We start from the raw sequence: 17,338 nt of genomic DNA, 5'->3' as shown, positions 1-17,338 counted from the left end.
ACCCACAAGCACGGGTATGGTGCTGACAAACCTAGAAACATAATCGGGGCGAACCGGGATTCGAAACCCACAATCATAGGTTTCTGGCGTGCCCAAGGGACGCAACTCTGCACAGCTAATCGCGGCGCCTTAGACGACTGAGCCACCCGTGCCCCCAACAGGGATAAACCAAGTTTGTTTTCATCGAGTTGCTCATACCCAAGCAGGAGGGTGATCATTTGAGGACTTCCGCGAACTTTCTGTCACTGATACTAGTAGCAAGACTACAAAGGCCCTTTGTAAAGTCCACTGTCAGAGAGCCTCATAATACTGACACAATGGCCAAACAGCCAGCTGAACATTGAGATGTGACAGCTGATTGTGACATTTAATACATGGTTTTAATTTACTTTTTGTAGACAATGAGTTGTTAAATAATACATGGAGATTATCACTCGAGTGAGTTTTGGGATGGTAAATATCCTGTACATGTGTTAGGAATTCAGTGAGCTTCAGAAAGCTAAATATAGTGTTTATTTCTAAAACAGGATATTTAGCATCCTGAAACACATAAGTGATTTATAAAATGGTTTATCTGGTGAATTCTACCATCAAAATCTAATGTAATGCTAACTGTTCACATTCAAGATGATCAAACATTGATTTTTGGTGGAAGCCTCTGTGGCTGAGTGGGTTAGATCGCTGACTTTGTGTGCTGGCGATTAGGTGCCTCACTCTGTCAGTGTGGGTTTGAAAAAGGTACGAGAATCCATACTTTATATATATTAGGAAAGTGTTATCCCACATACAGCATTTGTTAAACCATGGGTACTTCAGGACAGAATAAATCTCCAGCACCCCACCAGTCCTAAAGGTGGACAACTATGAGTATAGGTATATAGGCCATTGGTGATCGACTGTGTGTCATGTCAATCACTGGTCTGCCATGATATACAGGGACATATCATAGATTGAAGGGCCTTGGCAGGGAAATTGGAAAACAATGGGTATTTTATCAAAATTGGATTTTATTATGGTTTTTATTTTCTTAATTCCAGAGATATTTTAACATTACACTTAAGGCAATAATGTAGCTTAAGCTATTTCCTCTTGACTGTTCATCAACCATTGCTTAGCTATCATATTAGTTACAACCATATAAACATGAATAGGGAAACACCTGAATTTAGTAAATCGGAACTATTCCTTTTTTAGAATAGAATTCTTCTGCTATTCTAAATGATATATCCATAAATTAAGAAATATAAAGTCTCAAATGATTGCTAATCCACAAATGAAGTAAAGTAAAATAAAATAATATCACATCTACCATGAATATGATTATGGCTACATATTTACATTGTTTTGTCCAAATTATGTTTCTAGGTCTGTCGTACCATACCATGCTTGTAAATTTCACTCAAATGGAAACGTCTAAGACCTGCATTACTTTGGCTTTCCTCCCACAACAAGTCGTTTCGCCGTAATATATTGGAATACTGTTAAAAACACAGTAAACACTTCTTCTTGTGAGTTTGAACCAAGTTCTTGCTCTGTTAATAGATTATTATGAAGTCAACATAACCAATAGCAATTACTACCATATAACTGTCACCGAGGTATTTAAAGACAAATGAAAGACAGCTATATAAACCTCTCTGTAATGAGTACTGTACTGTTTGACTGACAATTACATTGCACCTCCTAGGTATGCCTAGCACCAAGTTTATGGCTGACAAATCGATGTGTTCTCCTAGTCAGGCCCATCTATCTCCTGCATCCCCTTCACAGAGTATGGTGCTGCTTTACTGTTATAAGCAGCTCCTTGTCTTCCAGGAGAGGTGAGTTAGCCTTGTGGGTAAAGCGTTCGCCTGTTATGATGAAGGCCTGTGTTCGATTCCCAAGAATGTGTGAAGCTAAGTTCTCTTGCAGTGATATTGCTTGGCATTGCTAAAAGCAGAGTAAAACACTCATTCAGTCACTCAACTGCAAGTGAATGAGTGAGTTTGGTTCAATGCCGCTATTCAAATTATGTCACAGCATGTGTAATGAAGGAGAATAGACTGAAGTGATGCAGGTCTCAGATGTTTACCACTTTGGTGAAACCCACGAGCATGGATATGGTGCTGACAAATCTAGAAACATAATCGGGGCAAACCAGGATTTCTGGAGTGTCTACGAAATGCAACTCTGCACAGCGAAAAGGGGCACCGCAGACAATGGAGCCATCAATGCCACCTCATCTGCAAGTGAATGTGGTTATAACTTATTAGACTGTGCCATATCATCCTATAAATAAAATAAATCAAATTAACAATTTGTACAGTGCATTTCCAATTACAACTGCTCAAATAAGCTTCGACCATGATTGATCTAGTGTAAGGCTTTAAGTGTTTTAAGTGTCTTTTTCAAGTTTTAAGATTTTCTGTTTCTTGGATTTCTTGTGGCAGATGGTCCATAGCAACCTATCGCCATATGTTTCGGTACGTGACTTTTGTACCACTCTTTTGGAGTCTGGACCAGGCAAACCAGTGGCTAACAGCATGAGCAACAATCCTGCCTTCAAGGTATGATGACACAGCCAAGTCACATGGTGTAACCATCTGATCCTTGAAAGGAAATGCTTGTGACAAGCACGCATTACTAGGGACCTACACCAATACAATTCACCTCCCGGTCACACAGTAGAACCATCTGATCACCACGGGGCAGCTCTTGTGACAAGCATGCATTTCTGGGGACCTGTCCTTCCCATGAATCCCACAGAGCTTAAACCACATCACCACATCACCACATTCACCACATACTTCCTTGCATGTCACTCAATACATGGCTCCTGTTTCCATAGCAAGGTGTCAAGGGCTCTTGACATGAACACTTCTACACAGATCTATACTAATATAAACTTACCTACCTACTGCCACCACACCACACCACACCAGACACACCACATCACACCACACCACACCACACCACACATCACACCACATCACACCACACCACACCACACCAGACACACCACACCACACCACACAACACCACCACACCAGACACACCACACCACACCACACCAGACACACATCACCACACCACACCACACCACACCACACCACACATCACCACACCACACCAGACACACAACACCACACCACACCAGACACACCACACCACACATCACCACACCAAACCAGACACACCACACCACACCACACCACACAACACCACCACACCAGACACACCACACCACACCACACCAGACACACATCACCACACCACACCACACCACACCACACCACACATCACCACACCAGACACACAACACCACACCACACCAGACACACCACACCACACATCACCACACCAAACCAGACACACCACACCACACCACACCACACCAGACACACACCACACCACACCACACCACACATCACCACACCACACCAGACACACATCACCACACCACACCAGACACACCACACCACACCACACCACACCACACACACAACACCACACCACACCACACCACACCACACATCACCACACCACACCAGACACACCACACCACACCACACCAGACACACTACACCACACCACACCACACCAGACACACCACACCAGACACACCACACCACACCACACATCACCACACCACACCACACCACACATGACCACACCACACCAGACACACCACACTACACCACACCACACCAGACACACCACACCACACCACACCACACCACACATCACCACACCACAACACACCACACCACACCACAACACACCACACCACACATCACCACACCACACCACACCACACATCACCACACCACACCACACCACACCACACCACACCACAACACACCACACCACACCACAACACACCACACCACACATCACCACACCACACCACACATCACCACACCACACCACACCACACCACACCACACCACACCACACCACACCACACCACACCACACCACCACACCACACCACACCACACCACACCACACCACACCACATTGGCTTCTTTTTGTCAGTACACATCAACAATGTTTTTAATGAAAATAATTTCAAAAGTTTCTTGGAAGAAGACACCCATTGTTGTTTTTCATGTACATCTACTCTGACCCTTTCGAAATCTCAAACAAACATATCAGTGAACTTTCTACCCAAATTTCAAATGAAATACGAACGTCAGTTGCATGTACCTGAGGATGAACGAACTTCTCAGTTCTTATTTGTCCATTGTACATTCATACAATGAATTTCTAGCAACAAAATCACATTGCAGGTAAGTTTTGTCTTATTCCCATATCTTTAGCACAGCTGCAATGTTTTCTCAAGAGGAGGGGCGGTTGGGTAGCCTTGTGGTTAAAGCTTTCGCTCGTCACGCCGAAGACCCGGGTTCGATTCCCGACATGGGTACAATGTGTGAAGCCCATTTATGGTGTCCCCCGCCGTGATATTGCTGGAATATTGTTAAAAGCGGCGTAAAACCATACTCACTCACTCACTCTCGAGAGGACCACCAGATTGTATGTAAAGGTATATGAAAATTTATTTTCAAAATGCTAGTGTCTTTCTCTCTCGAGAGCAACCAATCTGGAAGCAAACGTAACAAACAGTCACCATGTTTTTCCTGATTCATATTTTTCATAATGATTTCCCTATTGTGCTACTATAGACATCCCACATCATGCGTTTTGGTCAACACACATGAAGGCTGCAATTTATAAGACAACACTTTCCCTAGTCAATGACACAATTCTGCCTTATTTACATATATAACTTTTGAAGATATTAATCTATAAACATGACTAAAGGCGCTCCTAGGAAAAAAAGCATCCAGAATTTTGAGAGCTCATATTTCATTACATTTAATCCTGGATTGGTTGTTCTCCAAAAAAAAAATACCAGCCTTTCGAAACTTTTGAAAGGCATAATCAATATCTTTTGGGCACAGAAAGGATCATGTGTCAGTCTGGTCAGTGGTTGTAGATATGACAAAGCAAACTGGTTGCCATAACAGATACATGAGTTGCTTACTTAATTACTGTCTAATCCACAGTCAGCAATATTACAGCTGTATCACTACATCCTGTGAATGTTCGAGTCTGGACCAGGCAAACCAGAGATTAATATCATGAGCAACATCCTGCGCTATTTGAGTAAATGCAATCAACAAGTCACCAAGCCTGATTACTCAATCCATTTAGTCGGCTCTGACGCCAGGCATACATTAATATTAATAATGATGATAATAATAATGAGTCCATCTGTATGGCGCCAAACTCCATACCAGCTCGTGTGCTCAGGGCGCTAGAAGGTTAACAGCCACATTACCATCTCATCCTACAAGTCACTTGCCAAAGGAGACACCACATGTGTTCCATGTGCTTCAGTGTGGGGCAGGACCGAAGCCCTAGAAACGCTCAGGAGTCAAGCTGCTGAACGTGGTCACCCATCCATCTACTCATCCATTACACAGGACTTTGAGTCCAGTCACACGGCCAATACATAGTGGAGCACCAGGTTCTGACACTAAAGAGGACTATAAAGTGTTGACTGTACTTAGGCATTTATTGAGATTGCCAAGGCGTGCATGTGTAAAATCCATCATTCCATGAAATACCAGATTTATTATATACTGAAGTGTGAAAGGCTGAGTTTTCCGAAGTTGAGAAAAGTAACATTTTCATTGCAGTGAACATAACAATTGATAGTTCACTGAAGTGAATAACAATTGATAGTTCACTGAAGTGAACATAACACTTTGACGTAACTATTGTCATACAAGAGTGACCTCCCCTCAAATTAACTCCCTTTATTGTAAGTGTCTGGCCCGTACACAGTGTTGACTTCCTTTTTACAATAATTCTACATTGACAAGGCAAAATAATAACAGATGGTTGGTTGGTAGGTTGGTTGTTTAACGCGGCACTCAGCAATATTCCAGCTATATGACGGCGGTCTGTAAATAATCGAGTCTGGACCAGACAATCCAGTGATTGACATCATGAGCATTGATCCACGCAATTGGGATCGATGACATGCATCAACCAAGTTATGACAAGCATAGTCGCCTTTTACGGCAAGCATGGGTTACTGAAGACCTATTCTACCCCGGATCTTCACAGGTCAATGTCAGATGGTCAATATTGCTTCATGCTTTTTGTTATTCTCTTGAAAATGTTTCGTTATAAACTGTTAATATCTCATTTAACTAGTCAATTGAGATTTCGTTTCCCAAAGCTCCATTTTGGTAACTTGACCAGCGTGTATTCTTTCACTTCAAACAGCAAACTCGCAGATTTCAAGAACATTTTTAGTTAAAGTTGATTTTATATATAATCATATCTGTATATATGAAACAGAATTTTCATCACCCTAAATATTTTTGTTACTTTTGTTTATATATTTTCAGATTTTGCAAACACAAAACTACTTTTTTTTTAAATACAAGGGGTGGTGAACCGTCCCTATGTTAGGTAGGGAGAATGTATGTTTGAAGGTTTTACATTTGCAATGAACTAATTTAATTTTCTGGTAGACAACTACACAAAAAGTATATAAAGAATATCTCCTTTCCCCCCAGTCACTCGATGAGAGAAACATGATATTTAACTTGACACATGAAATATCCTCTATTTATTGAAGCCGAAGCCTACCCCGCCTTCCCCCACCACAAGAGCATACAGGCAGTAATCAATTACTTTTTTTCTACCAATAATTGGCATGAGTACTTGAAAACCAGCATGACAGACTCTTTCTTTGATTGCCTGCAGTGTTAAATAAACACTGGAACTTTAGTTGAGTGTTGATAACCGGTCTATGTGTAATAGTCTGTGAGGCCATACAACTTGATGAGAGTATCAGAATACTACCTGCCACATTCTTTGATTGTACACAATTCAGTAATGATTGTGCAAATCCCACTCAGAGACATACGGTCTCTAAAGCCTATTTGTAAATGAATTACCTCAATGATCAAAGAAATTATTGGAAAAAAAAAAGAATGAAATAATAATAATTATTTATGGGCAGATGCCACTGTGTTTTTTTGTAAGGTAAACCTCAATGAAATTAATCACAGAATAGATTTCAGGCAATTTTACTTCACTCGGCTGAATCATTGTCTCAAAAACATCCCAGAAGTTAATGATCCTCAAAAACGTCACATAGGCTACATAATTTCTGTGTTCAGAACCTCATACGGGAATTACTTCAAATAGAATGTCAATCATGCAGCAACTATCTGCGGCAACTGAGTCTATTGGAAATGTCCTGAATGCCACTCTTAGTAAACAATGATGTGTATCATATGTCGTAATAAACATCCCCACTGCACAGAGTGTCTGCCTGGCACCAACTGAATGACATGTTGGTATGACACATGTAAAAACAGCTTCACAAGGTAAGGTGCTTTATCTTCAACACACAAAAATATGCTCCTTTTTATGTTTTGGAATGCAAATTTGCAACCTCAAAACACAAACAAAAATTATTTTTTTTATGCCTTCGAAAGCAAAATTATAATCTTCACCACACAAATGTGCTCCGATTTTATACTTTCAAAAGCAAATGTTTTTCTTCAACACACAAAAATATGCCGAGTGGTTAAAGCGTTTGCACAACATGCTGAAGGCCTGGGTTCAATTCCTCACATGGGTACAATGTGTGAAGACCATTTCTGGAGCATTACATAGTCTGAGATCTAAGAGCACTATATAGTCCGATCATGGAGCACTACATAGTCTGAGGTCTTGGAGCACTACATAGTCTGAGGTCTTGGAGCACTACATAGTCTGAGGTCTTGGAGCACTATATAGTCTGGGATCTTAGAGCACTATATAGTCTGGGATCTTAGAGCACTATATAGTCTGGGATCTTAGAGCCCTATATAGTCTGGGATCTTAGAGCACTATATAGTTTGGGATCTTAGAGCACTATATAGTCTTAGAGCACTATATAGTCTGGGATCTGAGAGCACTGTATTGTCTGAGATCCTGGAGATCTGTATAGTCTGAGATCATAGACTAACACTTGTGATCCCAGACTAGCACACAGAGATCCTAGGCTGTGATTAGTGAACAACGTAACACACAAGAGATGGGGGCAGCTTGTGTTAATTTGAGGCAGCCTTACTCTCACGTTTACCTGTACATTACATTATACTCAAGGATGTTTGCCCTTCATAAGCAGACAAACACATGCTTGATGACATACTGCAGAGGCTTAATACATCTTCTTATCTGCAGACACAGGCGCTCAGTAAGACAAGCCACTGTTGCTTTTTCTCCTCAACTCCTGCTTATTCTTGAAGTCAATTCTATGAGGATTCCAGGACAGAAGTGGCCATTGCGATAAGAAAGAGCCAACTTGTGGTGAGGCCCGAAGACTTGGCTGTCATTGTACCCAGATGGTGTGGGACAGAAGTCACTGGCTCAGGTGACAAGGAAGAGCCAACTTGTGGTGAGGCCCTAAGACTTGGCTGTCATTGTACCCAGATGGTGTGGGACAGAAGTCACTGGCTCAGGTGACAAGGAAGAGCCAACTTGTGGTGAGGCCCTAAGACTTGGCTGTCATTGTACCCAGATGGTGTTGGACAGAAGTCACTGGCTCAGGTGACAAGGAAGAGCCAACTTGTGGTGAGGCCCTAAGACTTGGCTGTCATTGTACCCAGATGGTGTTGGACAGAAGTCACTGGCTCAGGTGACAAGGAAGAGCCAACTTGTGGTGAGGCCCTAAGGCTTGGCTGTCATTGTACCCAGATGGTGTGGGACAGAAGTCACTGGCTCAGGTGACAAGGAAGAGCCAGTTTGTGGTGAGGCCCTAAGACTTGGCTGTCATTGTACAAAGATGCTCATGCTTTCAATCACTGGTTTGCCTGGTCCACACTTGACTCGTTCCAGACAGATGATACAGCTGGACATAGTGGCATTAAACAATATTCATTCTCTTATAACTGAGGTAAAACTGCCACCTGGCTTATTTTAAACATCAGTACATTTTTCCTCTTGAATGCTTCATGATAAGTTCAAATTGAGATCTGAATGTCAAGATGAGACATATTGAATTATGTCGGAGACTTTTAATGAAATCAGTTATCCAGCAGGCGATTAACCAGATACAGAATTATCGTGTAAAATGATACTGTTGTTATTGAATAAGTTTTTTAATATTCCACTGCTGAACAATGTCTATCACAAGCAAATGGCGACTATGCTTGTCGTAAGAGACGACTTTGTACATAAAAGGCGACTATGCTTATCGTAAGGGGTCACTAATGGGATCGAGTGGTCAGGCTCGCTGATTTGGTTGATGCTTGTCATCACATCCAAATTGCATGGATCGATGCTCCTGGTGTCAATCACTGGATTGTCTGGTCCAGGCTAGATTATTCACAGACCGTCGTCATACAGCTGGAATATTGCTGAGTGTGGCATTAAACAACAAACAAAGCAAACAATAGAGGAGTCCATCCCACAAGCGTAACAGACACTCTCACACCTACTACAGCTGCTGGTTGAGTGTAGCAATACTACAATAGGGTCAGGGGTTGTGACAGGGAGGGGGCGAGGAGACGGAGGGGGAGGGGGAGTACTCATGAGGGTATGTGTGGGGGATGAGAAAGGTACTGAATGTGAGAGGGAGTATCTGTTGGCCGAGGTTTGAATGGTGAATACATTAGTGTGTATGTAATACACATCCCTTGTCTGTCAGGTAGAAACAAAATGGCTTACTCAGCAGAACGGGTACTGGTATGTTTGTACCATGTGAAATAAAAGAGTGTCGGCACCTTGTGGGGGGCATGCACATTGTTTCCCATAGAGGGCACATGCTGCTTCAAGGTGTTGCGGGGTGAGCATACTGCTTCTGTTACATTCCGAGGTTATACAATGTTAAAGGGGCACATTCCTAGGTTTCTAGTGTTAAAGGGGCACCGTCCTAGGTTATTTAATGTTATAGGGGCACACTTCTAGGTTATGTAATGTTATAAGGGCACATTCCTAGGTTATTTAATGTTAAAGGAGCACATTCCTAGGTTATTCAATTTTATAGGCGCACATTCCTACGTTATTCAGTGTTATAGGGGCACATTCCTACGTTATTCAGTGTTATAGGGGCACATTCCTATGTTATTCAGTGTTATAGGGACACATTCCTATGTTATTCAGTGTTATAAGGGCACATTCCTACGTTACTCAGTGTTATAGAGGCACATTCCTACGTTATTCAGTGTTATAGGGGCACTTTGCTCAGTTACATGGGGCACATTACTTGATTATTAAGTGTTACAGGGGCACATTTCTGAGGAACTCAGTTTTATATGGCTATATTGCTAGTCAGTGTTATAGCAGCACATGCCTAGATTATCCAGTGTTACAGGAGCACATTTCTAAGCTACTCCAGGTAAAAGGTCCATTCCTAGATTCCTAAATGTCATAGGGGCACACTCCCAGGTTACTCGGTGAAATAAGGGCACTTCCTGAGTTAACAGTATTACAGGAGCACATTCTTCAGTTACTCAGTTTTAACATGGCACCCTCCAGTCTACTCAGTGTTATAAGGGCACATTCCTACATTACTCAGTATTACCGTAGCACATTTCTAACCTACTCCAGGTAAAAGGCCCATTCCTAGGTTCCTTAATGTCATAGGGGCACACTCCCAGGTTACTCAGTGAAATAAGGGCACATTCCTGAGTTAACAGTATTACAGGAGCACATTCTTCAGTTACTCAGTTTTAACATGGCACCCTCCAGGTTACTCAGTGTTACAGGAGCACATTCTTAGGCTACTCAGTGTTACAGGGGCACATTCTTAGGCTACTCAGTGTTACAGGGGCACATTCTTAGGCTACTCAGTGTTACAGGGGCACATTCTAAGGTTTTTCAATGTTTCAGGGGCACATTCCAAAGACTATCGATCTTAAAGCATACATTCCTAGGTTATTCGGTGTTATGCGGTCATGTACCTCCGTTATTCACTTTTATAGGGGCACATTCTTTGATTATTCAATGTTTCAGGGACATGCCCATGGGCTACCCAGTGTATGGCACTTTCCTCGGTTAGTCAGCGTTATAGGGGCACATTCCAAAAATTAATCAACACACAAACAGGTAATCAGCGAGGATAGCAAACATGCATCTTCCATCAAGCAGGTGGTCATGATGTGCTTGTGCACCTACTGCACTCAAGGTCATCTGAATTCTGCCAGTCACCATGTCATCATGACTCTCGGTGGTACTTGTTTCAACACTACAAATGGAGTTTGCATGACATGAAAAAAGCAGATGCAGCCTTTTCCCCACCATTTCCTGGAAGGGGGGTAGCCTAGTGGTTAAAGCGTTCGCTTGTCATGCTGAAGGCTCAGGTGCAATTCCCACTTGGGTACACTGTGTGAAGCCTATTTCTGGTGTCCCCCTCGTAATGTTGCTGGAATATTGCTAAAAGCAGTGTAAAACCATACTCACTCACCATTTCCTGAATGTCCCAAAACCGTCCCATCAGAAACAGGTATCATGAACCATTCTGACTTTACCACATCTGGTGAAAGGTCTATGCCTCTAGCTACTTTAGAACAAAGTTATGAGCGATTCCGGTCAAATAATATCAAATAACACAATTTTAATGTGGGAAAACACATGTCCAATAAAACTTCAAAACAGAAAGTCCCACGCCTCTAGCTACTTTAATATCAATATTATAGGTACTTCTGGCTTACTAACATCCCTTCTGGTTTGGAAAAACTACCTTATAAATACCAAACTTATGAACACTTCCATGTAATAATATCACTTCTGGTTTGGTAAATCACAAATCACATGGCCAATACAGTACAACTCTTAAACCATGCTTCATATTTTGACACTTAGTGACCTTCACCTTACACAGTCACTCAGGGGGCACGGGTGGCCCAGTCGTCTAAGGCGCCACAATTCGCTGTGCAGAGTGGCGACCCTTGGGCACGCCAGAAACCTATGATTGTGGGTTCGAATCCCAGTTCACCCTGATTATGTTTCTAGGTTTGTCAGCACCATACCCATGCTCATGGGTTTCATCAAAGTGGTAAACGTCACTTCGGGCTTTCCTCCCACAATAAGCTGACACGCCGTGATATAACTGGAATACTGTTAAAAGCGGCGTTAAACCCAACACACTCACTCACTACACACTCACTCAAATGTTCATACGATCGACACACTGAGATTAATATAATGTAACCTAAGTTCATCAAGTTCCATTGATATAAATTTTCAAGTTATCGTGTGCCTTTTTCATAATGAGTGACCTTGACTTTCATGGTCATCCAATAAAATGTCGGAAATTGCCCAGGGGTATATTCTGTATGAAATCTCTGGTATCTATGATGCACGCTTCGTTGAGAAAACTAATTGTGGTGGTTGCAACGGAGCTCCGCAAACATATTACGCTTATTATCAGATTTCACATCCCAACTTTGGTTGAATTTGTCTTAATCATTTCTGTTACTTGGTTCAATTGCAACTTGACTGCGTTCATATCTGCATCAGGCCACATTCTGCCCTTTTCCTGTTGAAACTACCCAATGCTGCACTAGCTCTGCATTAGGAGTCTCTCAGCTGATGCTGCACGTCCCCATCTATATAAATGTAAGGCACCCATTTTTTATTTTTTGTTTCATGTACATGCTGCCCCAACTGAAAAGCAGCTGGACAAGAAATAAACGAAACATAAAAATAATCATTGTTATTGTCTCCCGCTAGTGATATAGACCCTCTTATACAATAGAAATGCTATACATAAATCTATATCTATATCCACATCTATATCACTGATTCAAGAAGCCAGCTGCAGTTTAACTTTACAGCAGAATGGAGTTCATATGAATAAATAAATGACTGACATAGCTATTTATTGTTATGATTATTTAAACCGACCTTTTGTGGAAAAACTGGAATAAATCCATGAAACATAAAATTAAAAAAGTGTTGCCTAAGAGACGCAAGATTACCAATGCAGTATACAGCACTAGTCACTTACTCACTCCTAATATTTATATAACATGGGCTAACAAACTGATATATATAGGATAAAAAAAACTGGCAATAGAATATTCAACAAAAAAGTCAATGAGGCAGTGAAATAAAAGCTGCAAGTTAGCATGACAGTGTGTTTTAGGATACACATCCTGGAAAGGATGGGCTGGCCTGTGAGTAGACGTCAACAGGATCTCAGTGATTATATACTGTGCTGTTATCTGCTAACATTCAGGACAAACACCGAAACATTAGAATAGAGAATAAGAGAATAACAAATTATCTATGAGTGAGTTAATGGTTTTACGCCACTTTTAGCAGTGTTCAAGCAATATCATGGCAGGGGATACCAGAAATGGGCTTCACACATTGTACCCATGTGGGGAATCTAACCCAGGTCTTTGGCGTGATGAGCCAGAGCTTTAACCACCAGGGTACCCCACTGCTCCTGTGAGTGAGTGAGTGAGTTGGGTTTAATGACACTTTGAACAATTATCTCATGTTGAGTCAACTGTAGGAGGAAAGCCCAATGTGATGACAGTGTTCCACATTGATAATCATCAAGGAAGTCTGAATTATCTGTCCATGAACAAATGGAGTGTCTTGTTTGAAACATGGAAATATATTAAGTGTGCAACTAAGTGAGAGGAAGTGAGGAAGTGCTGTGTAAAAATTATCAATATCCTGCTACATCTCAAGGGCTTGTCAATAACAAGCCACATCATCAGGACAAGATGCAACCGTCAGTCAGCTCACATAGTCTAGCCCAGGGGTCCGGAAAATTTTAAATCCCAATCGGACATTTGCATTTAGGCCACGCCCCCTTCAAATAGCGTATTTTAGGACGACTTTTCACACTCATTACAAGTTGTTACATATTCATAATATGATGAATTATGAATTGTTTCAATTTAAATTGTTAATTCACCAGACAATTAATAACAAATAATATCATTTTAGATATACATGGAAAACGTACGTTTGTTTCTGTTATAATAACGATCTGTTAACGTAGTGAATGGTCTAATTAATATTCATGGGTTATATTCATGAGTCTGCTCAAGTGTATGCGTTGTAACATTTGGATCAAGACTATTATCCCATATTTAGTTATCATGTGACCTCACAGGAAAAGGGTTTTTTTAAACTAAAGATTATTTAAAAACAAGACAGATAATATAATCACAATTACTAAAATATCGTTGATAGCAATAGTTATTTGAATACTTTTTTCATCTGTACTTAATTATTGACCATCGTCCCGCTTTCGCTACTTGTCTGAGGTTACGTATCGTAGCATTGTGAGGATAATGAGGTTTATCGGTGATGCAAGGTATTTATGTACAGTTGTAAACACCTTTCACGCAAATTAACAAGATGTTCTCAGTAATTAATCCTCGATTAATCAGTGTCAACTCAGTTTATTGCCAATTACAGTGATTGACCGATTGGACTATCACGTAGGTACGATTTATTTACAGCAATCAAACAAACAAAGCTTGTCAGTGTGGATAATCTTCATTGTGTTACAACTGCAGACAGAAACTGCTCAGTCCTAACTGTTGATCATGTCCGGTCAAAATTTAAGAATGTCCGGACAATACTTTTTAAAATGTCCGGACAGAAAAATTTAAATGTCCGGTAAGCAATATTTTAAACCGGACATTTGAGATTCCCAATCGGACATGTCCAGCGCATATGACGGATTCCGGACACCTGGTCTAGCCACTTCATCCTTATTTATTCCCCTCATGCTAAAGGCTCATGGAGGACCGATTTTGATTTGTAATACGTAAAAATGTCCACATCTATTTAAATTAAGGTTTCACCTAAAATTTAGTCCCAGAAAAAAAATGATCTTATTAAAAAATACATACATGTATCTACAAAATATAAAGTAAAAATCGAAGAGAAGCCCAGAGCCATGTCTTATTTTATGCAGCTGAAGCAGTCTAGACTTGCCACATCATTCTTGAGACAGATTCATTTCTTAATCTATTCTCTAGGCTCTGGAAGAGAGACTTCGGTGTGAGCTTTAACAATGTTTGTTTGTTGTTAAACACCGCACTCAGTAATATTCCAGCTATATGACGGCGGTCTGAAAATAATCAAGTCTGGACCAGACAATCAAGTGATTGACATCATGAGCATTGATCCATGTAATTGATCGCGATCAATGACATGCGTCAACCAAGTCAACGAGTCTGACAACCCGATCCCATTAGTCGCCTCTTTGATTATAGAGTAATTATGTTAAATGTGTGATTAAAAGTAAATGCAGAATATTAAATGAAATACTGAACCTATATTCACAAATCCATTAAAAACTGATCATTATAATGATGTATCAACACCTGTGACATCATCAACAATGGATGACATCAATTGTATTGTCTGATTCACATGTCATTCCTAAAGAGGACAATCAGAACTTGTCAGCTGACTCAAACTTAGAGAATCATGAAAATGCACAGGTGCAAACATCACATAGTTTCATTTCATCTTATAATCCTTCATCAATGATAAAACATGTTGTATCATTAATAATATTCTACATACCACCGACTTACTACCACTGTATACAATCAAAATGACATATGGGGTAAAGAAAACACTATAATGTCGTCATTTCACCTTATAACACTTCAACAATAATAATGATAATAATAATGATAATAATAAAACATTCCCTATCATGAATATTATTCTACATACTACCACCTTACTACCACAGTATACCATCAAAATGACATATGGTATAAAAAACACTATCAAGTCATCATTTCACCTCATAACACTTCAACAACAACAACAATAATAATAATATTAATATTAATAATAATAATAATACATTCCCTATCATGTATTATTCTACATACTACCACCGTATACAATCACATGGACATATATGAGGTGGTTAAGCAACACTATAAAGTTGTCATTTCACCCAAAAATGTATATTTTGTTTCACTTTATAACACTGCAACAATCATAAAAATAATAACAACAAAAACAATAACAATACATTTCCTATCATTAATATTATTGTAAATACTGCCGCCTTACTGCCACTGTATACAATCACAATGACAGATAAGGAGAAGCAGACAGTTCCTCTCAGAGGACAAATTATGTCATACAAGTATTTGTTATCAAAAGGTTACCTAATTTTCGTCTTTTCTCAGGTTTCCAATGTAATTGGAAGCAGATCCTCCTCTTCAATTGTAAATGAGGCATGTTGAGATGTCTGATTCTACTGCTCAGTATCCCAGTTAACACCAGTGGAACAGGCTACACCATGTGATCAGCACGTAGGTACTCCGGGCTCACTGCATGTTGGCTGTACACACAGCACTCCACACACAAACACTGCTGCACCGACTACCACTCCAAGCCGTAGGTACAAACCTGTCCTTCTGCTGACACTGGGAATCTCTCCATACCCACAATCCTCAACTCCTGGAGTTAACCAACCGACTGACTGACGACCCCCAGACTCCACACAATGCACTTGTCAGTGTGAATACTGACATAACAGTACATGTGTCTCAATGTTAGCCCTACACTGAAGGAGCTGTACGTGTGTGCCGTCTGCTCATCGGAGCAGACTACCACTTCTCGGCTCTACACTGTTATGGCTAAAGCTGGATTAGTTAATGTGACACAGTGGCAGGAGTGAGGAGTGATCAGTGTCCATCCATTATACATGCATGCCATCAATTCTCATCTCCATCTCTCCGATTTGGAAGACACGAATCATTTTGCCTTTCTAACTTACAAATCTTTTTCAAAATTATCACTACCTATCCAGTATAGATAAGCACAGACACTGATCTGCTTCACTTGAAGGTAGATAATGGATTCATATCTTCAGAGCCATGCAACTGTGTATTTTCTTAAGGGGAAAACACAGACCTGTGTTCTCCTCATGGAAGCCTAGTACTGATAATACCTACTGTAGGTAGACCATACTGAGGCTAAGTGTCATAGCTAGTGATCCTAGAGCCTGTCAACACCCACAAGGACTCATCACAAGATGCCTGCCTGCCTGTCTCACTGGTGCTCTGCTGATTCCCCTTCATGGGCCTAATTGTCAATAGCTTCCCCTCCTTGCATTGATGGAATATTCAGATGCCTTTTCTAAAAATATTCCCTCCATGCAGTAATCTTTGCCAGTTAGACAGCAAGGTAAAAACTATATATACCACTGATAAACAGGGAAAGAAGATACATTCATGAGCAAATATATATAAGTTTACGTTTTGACTTATGCAAAGGAGGGCACTGATACAAAATGCAGGAAGGCAGAAATGCAGGTAGGTAGGTGGGCAGGTTGG

General features: G+C 40.8%; 1 protein-coding gene across 3 annotated transcripts in view; it reads right to left on the bottom strand.

The window, feature by feature from the left end:
- Positions 1–17,338, bottom strand: part of LOC139443407 (uncharacterized) — a 167,006-nt gene that overhangs the window by 90,346 nt on the left and 59,322 nt on the right. The window contains exon 1 of one of the 3 annotated variants that reach the window (XM_071224397.1): positions 16,166–17,195. The exons of the other annotated variants lie outside the window; for them this stretch is intronic. Coding sequence (XP_071080498.1) covers positions 16,166–16,238 — 73 coding nt within the window. The 5' untranslated portion in view covers positions 16,239–17,195. Of the gene's footprint in view, positions 1–16,165; positions 17,196–17,338 lie in introns of those variants that run through there. 3 annotated transcript variants of the gene reach the window in all.

This window comes from Haliotis cracherodii, unplaced genomic scaffold (genome assembly GCF_022045235.1).
Source record: "Haliotis cracherodii isolate W230 unplaced genomic scaffold, xgHalCrac1.p SCAF_5, whole genome shotgun sequence".
NCBI lineage: Eukaryota > Metazoa > Mollusca > Gastropoda > Lepetellida > Haliotidae > Haliotis > Haliotis cracherodii.
The sequence above is the reverse complement of the archived record's forward strand: the minus strand, read 5'-3'. Positions and strand labels throughout refer to the sequence as shown.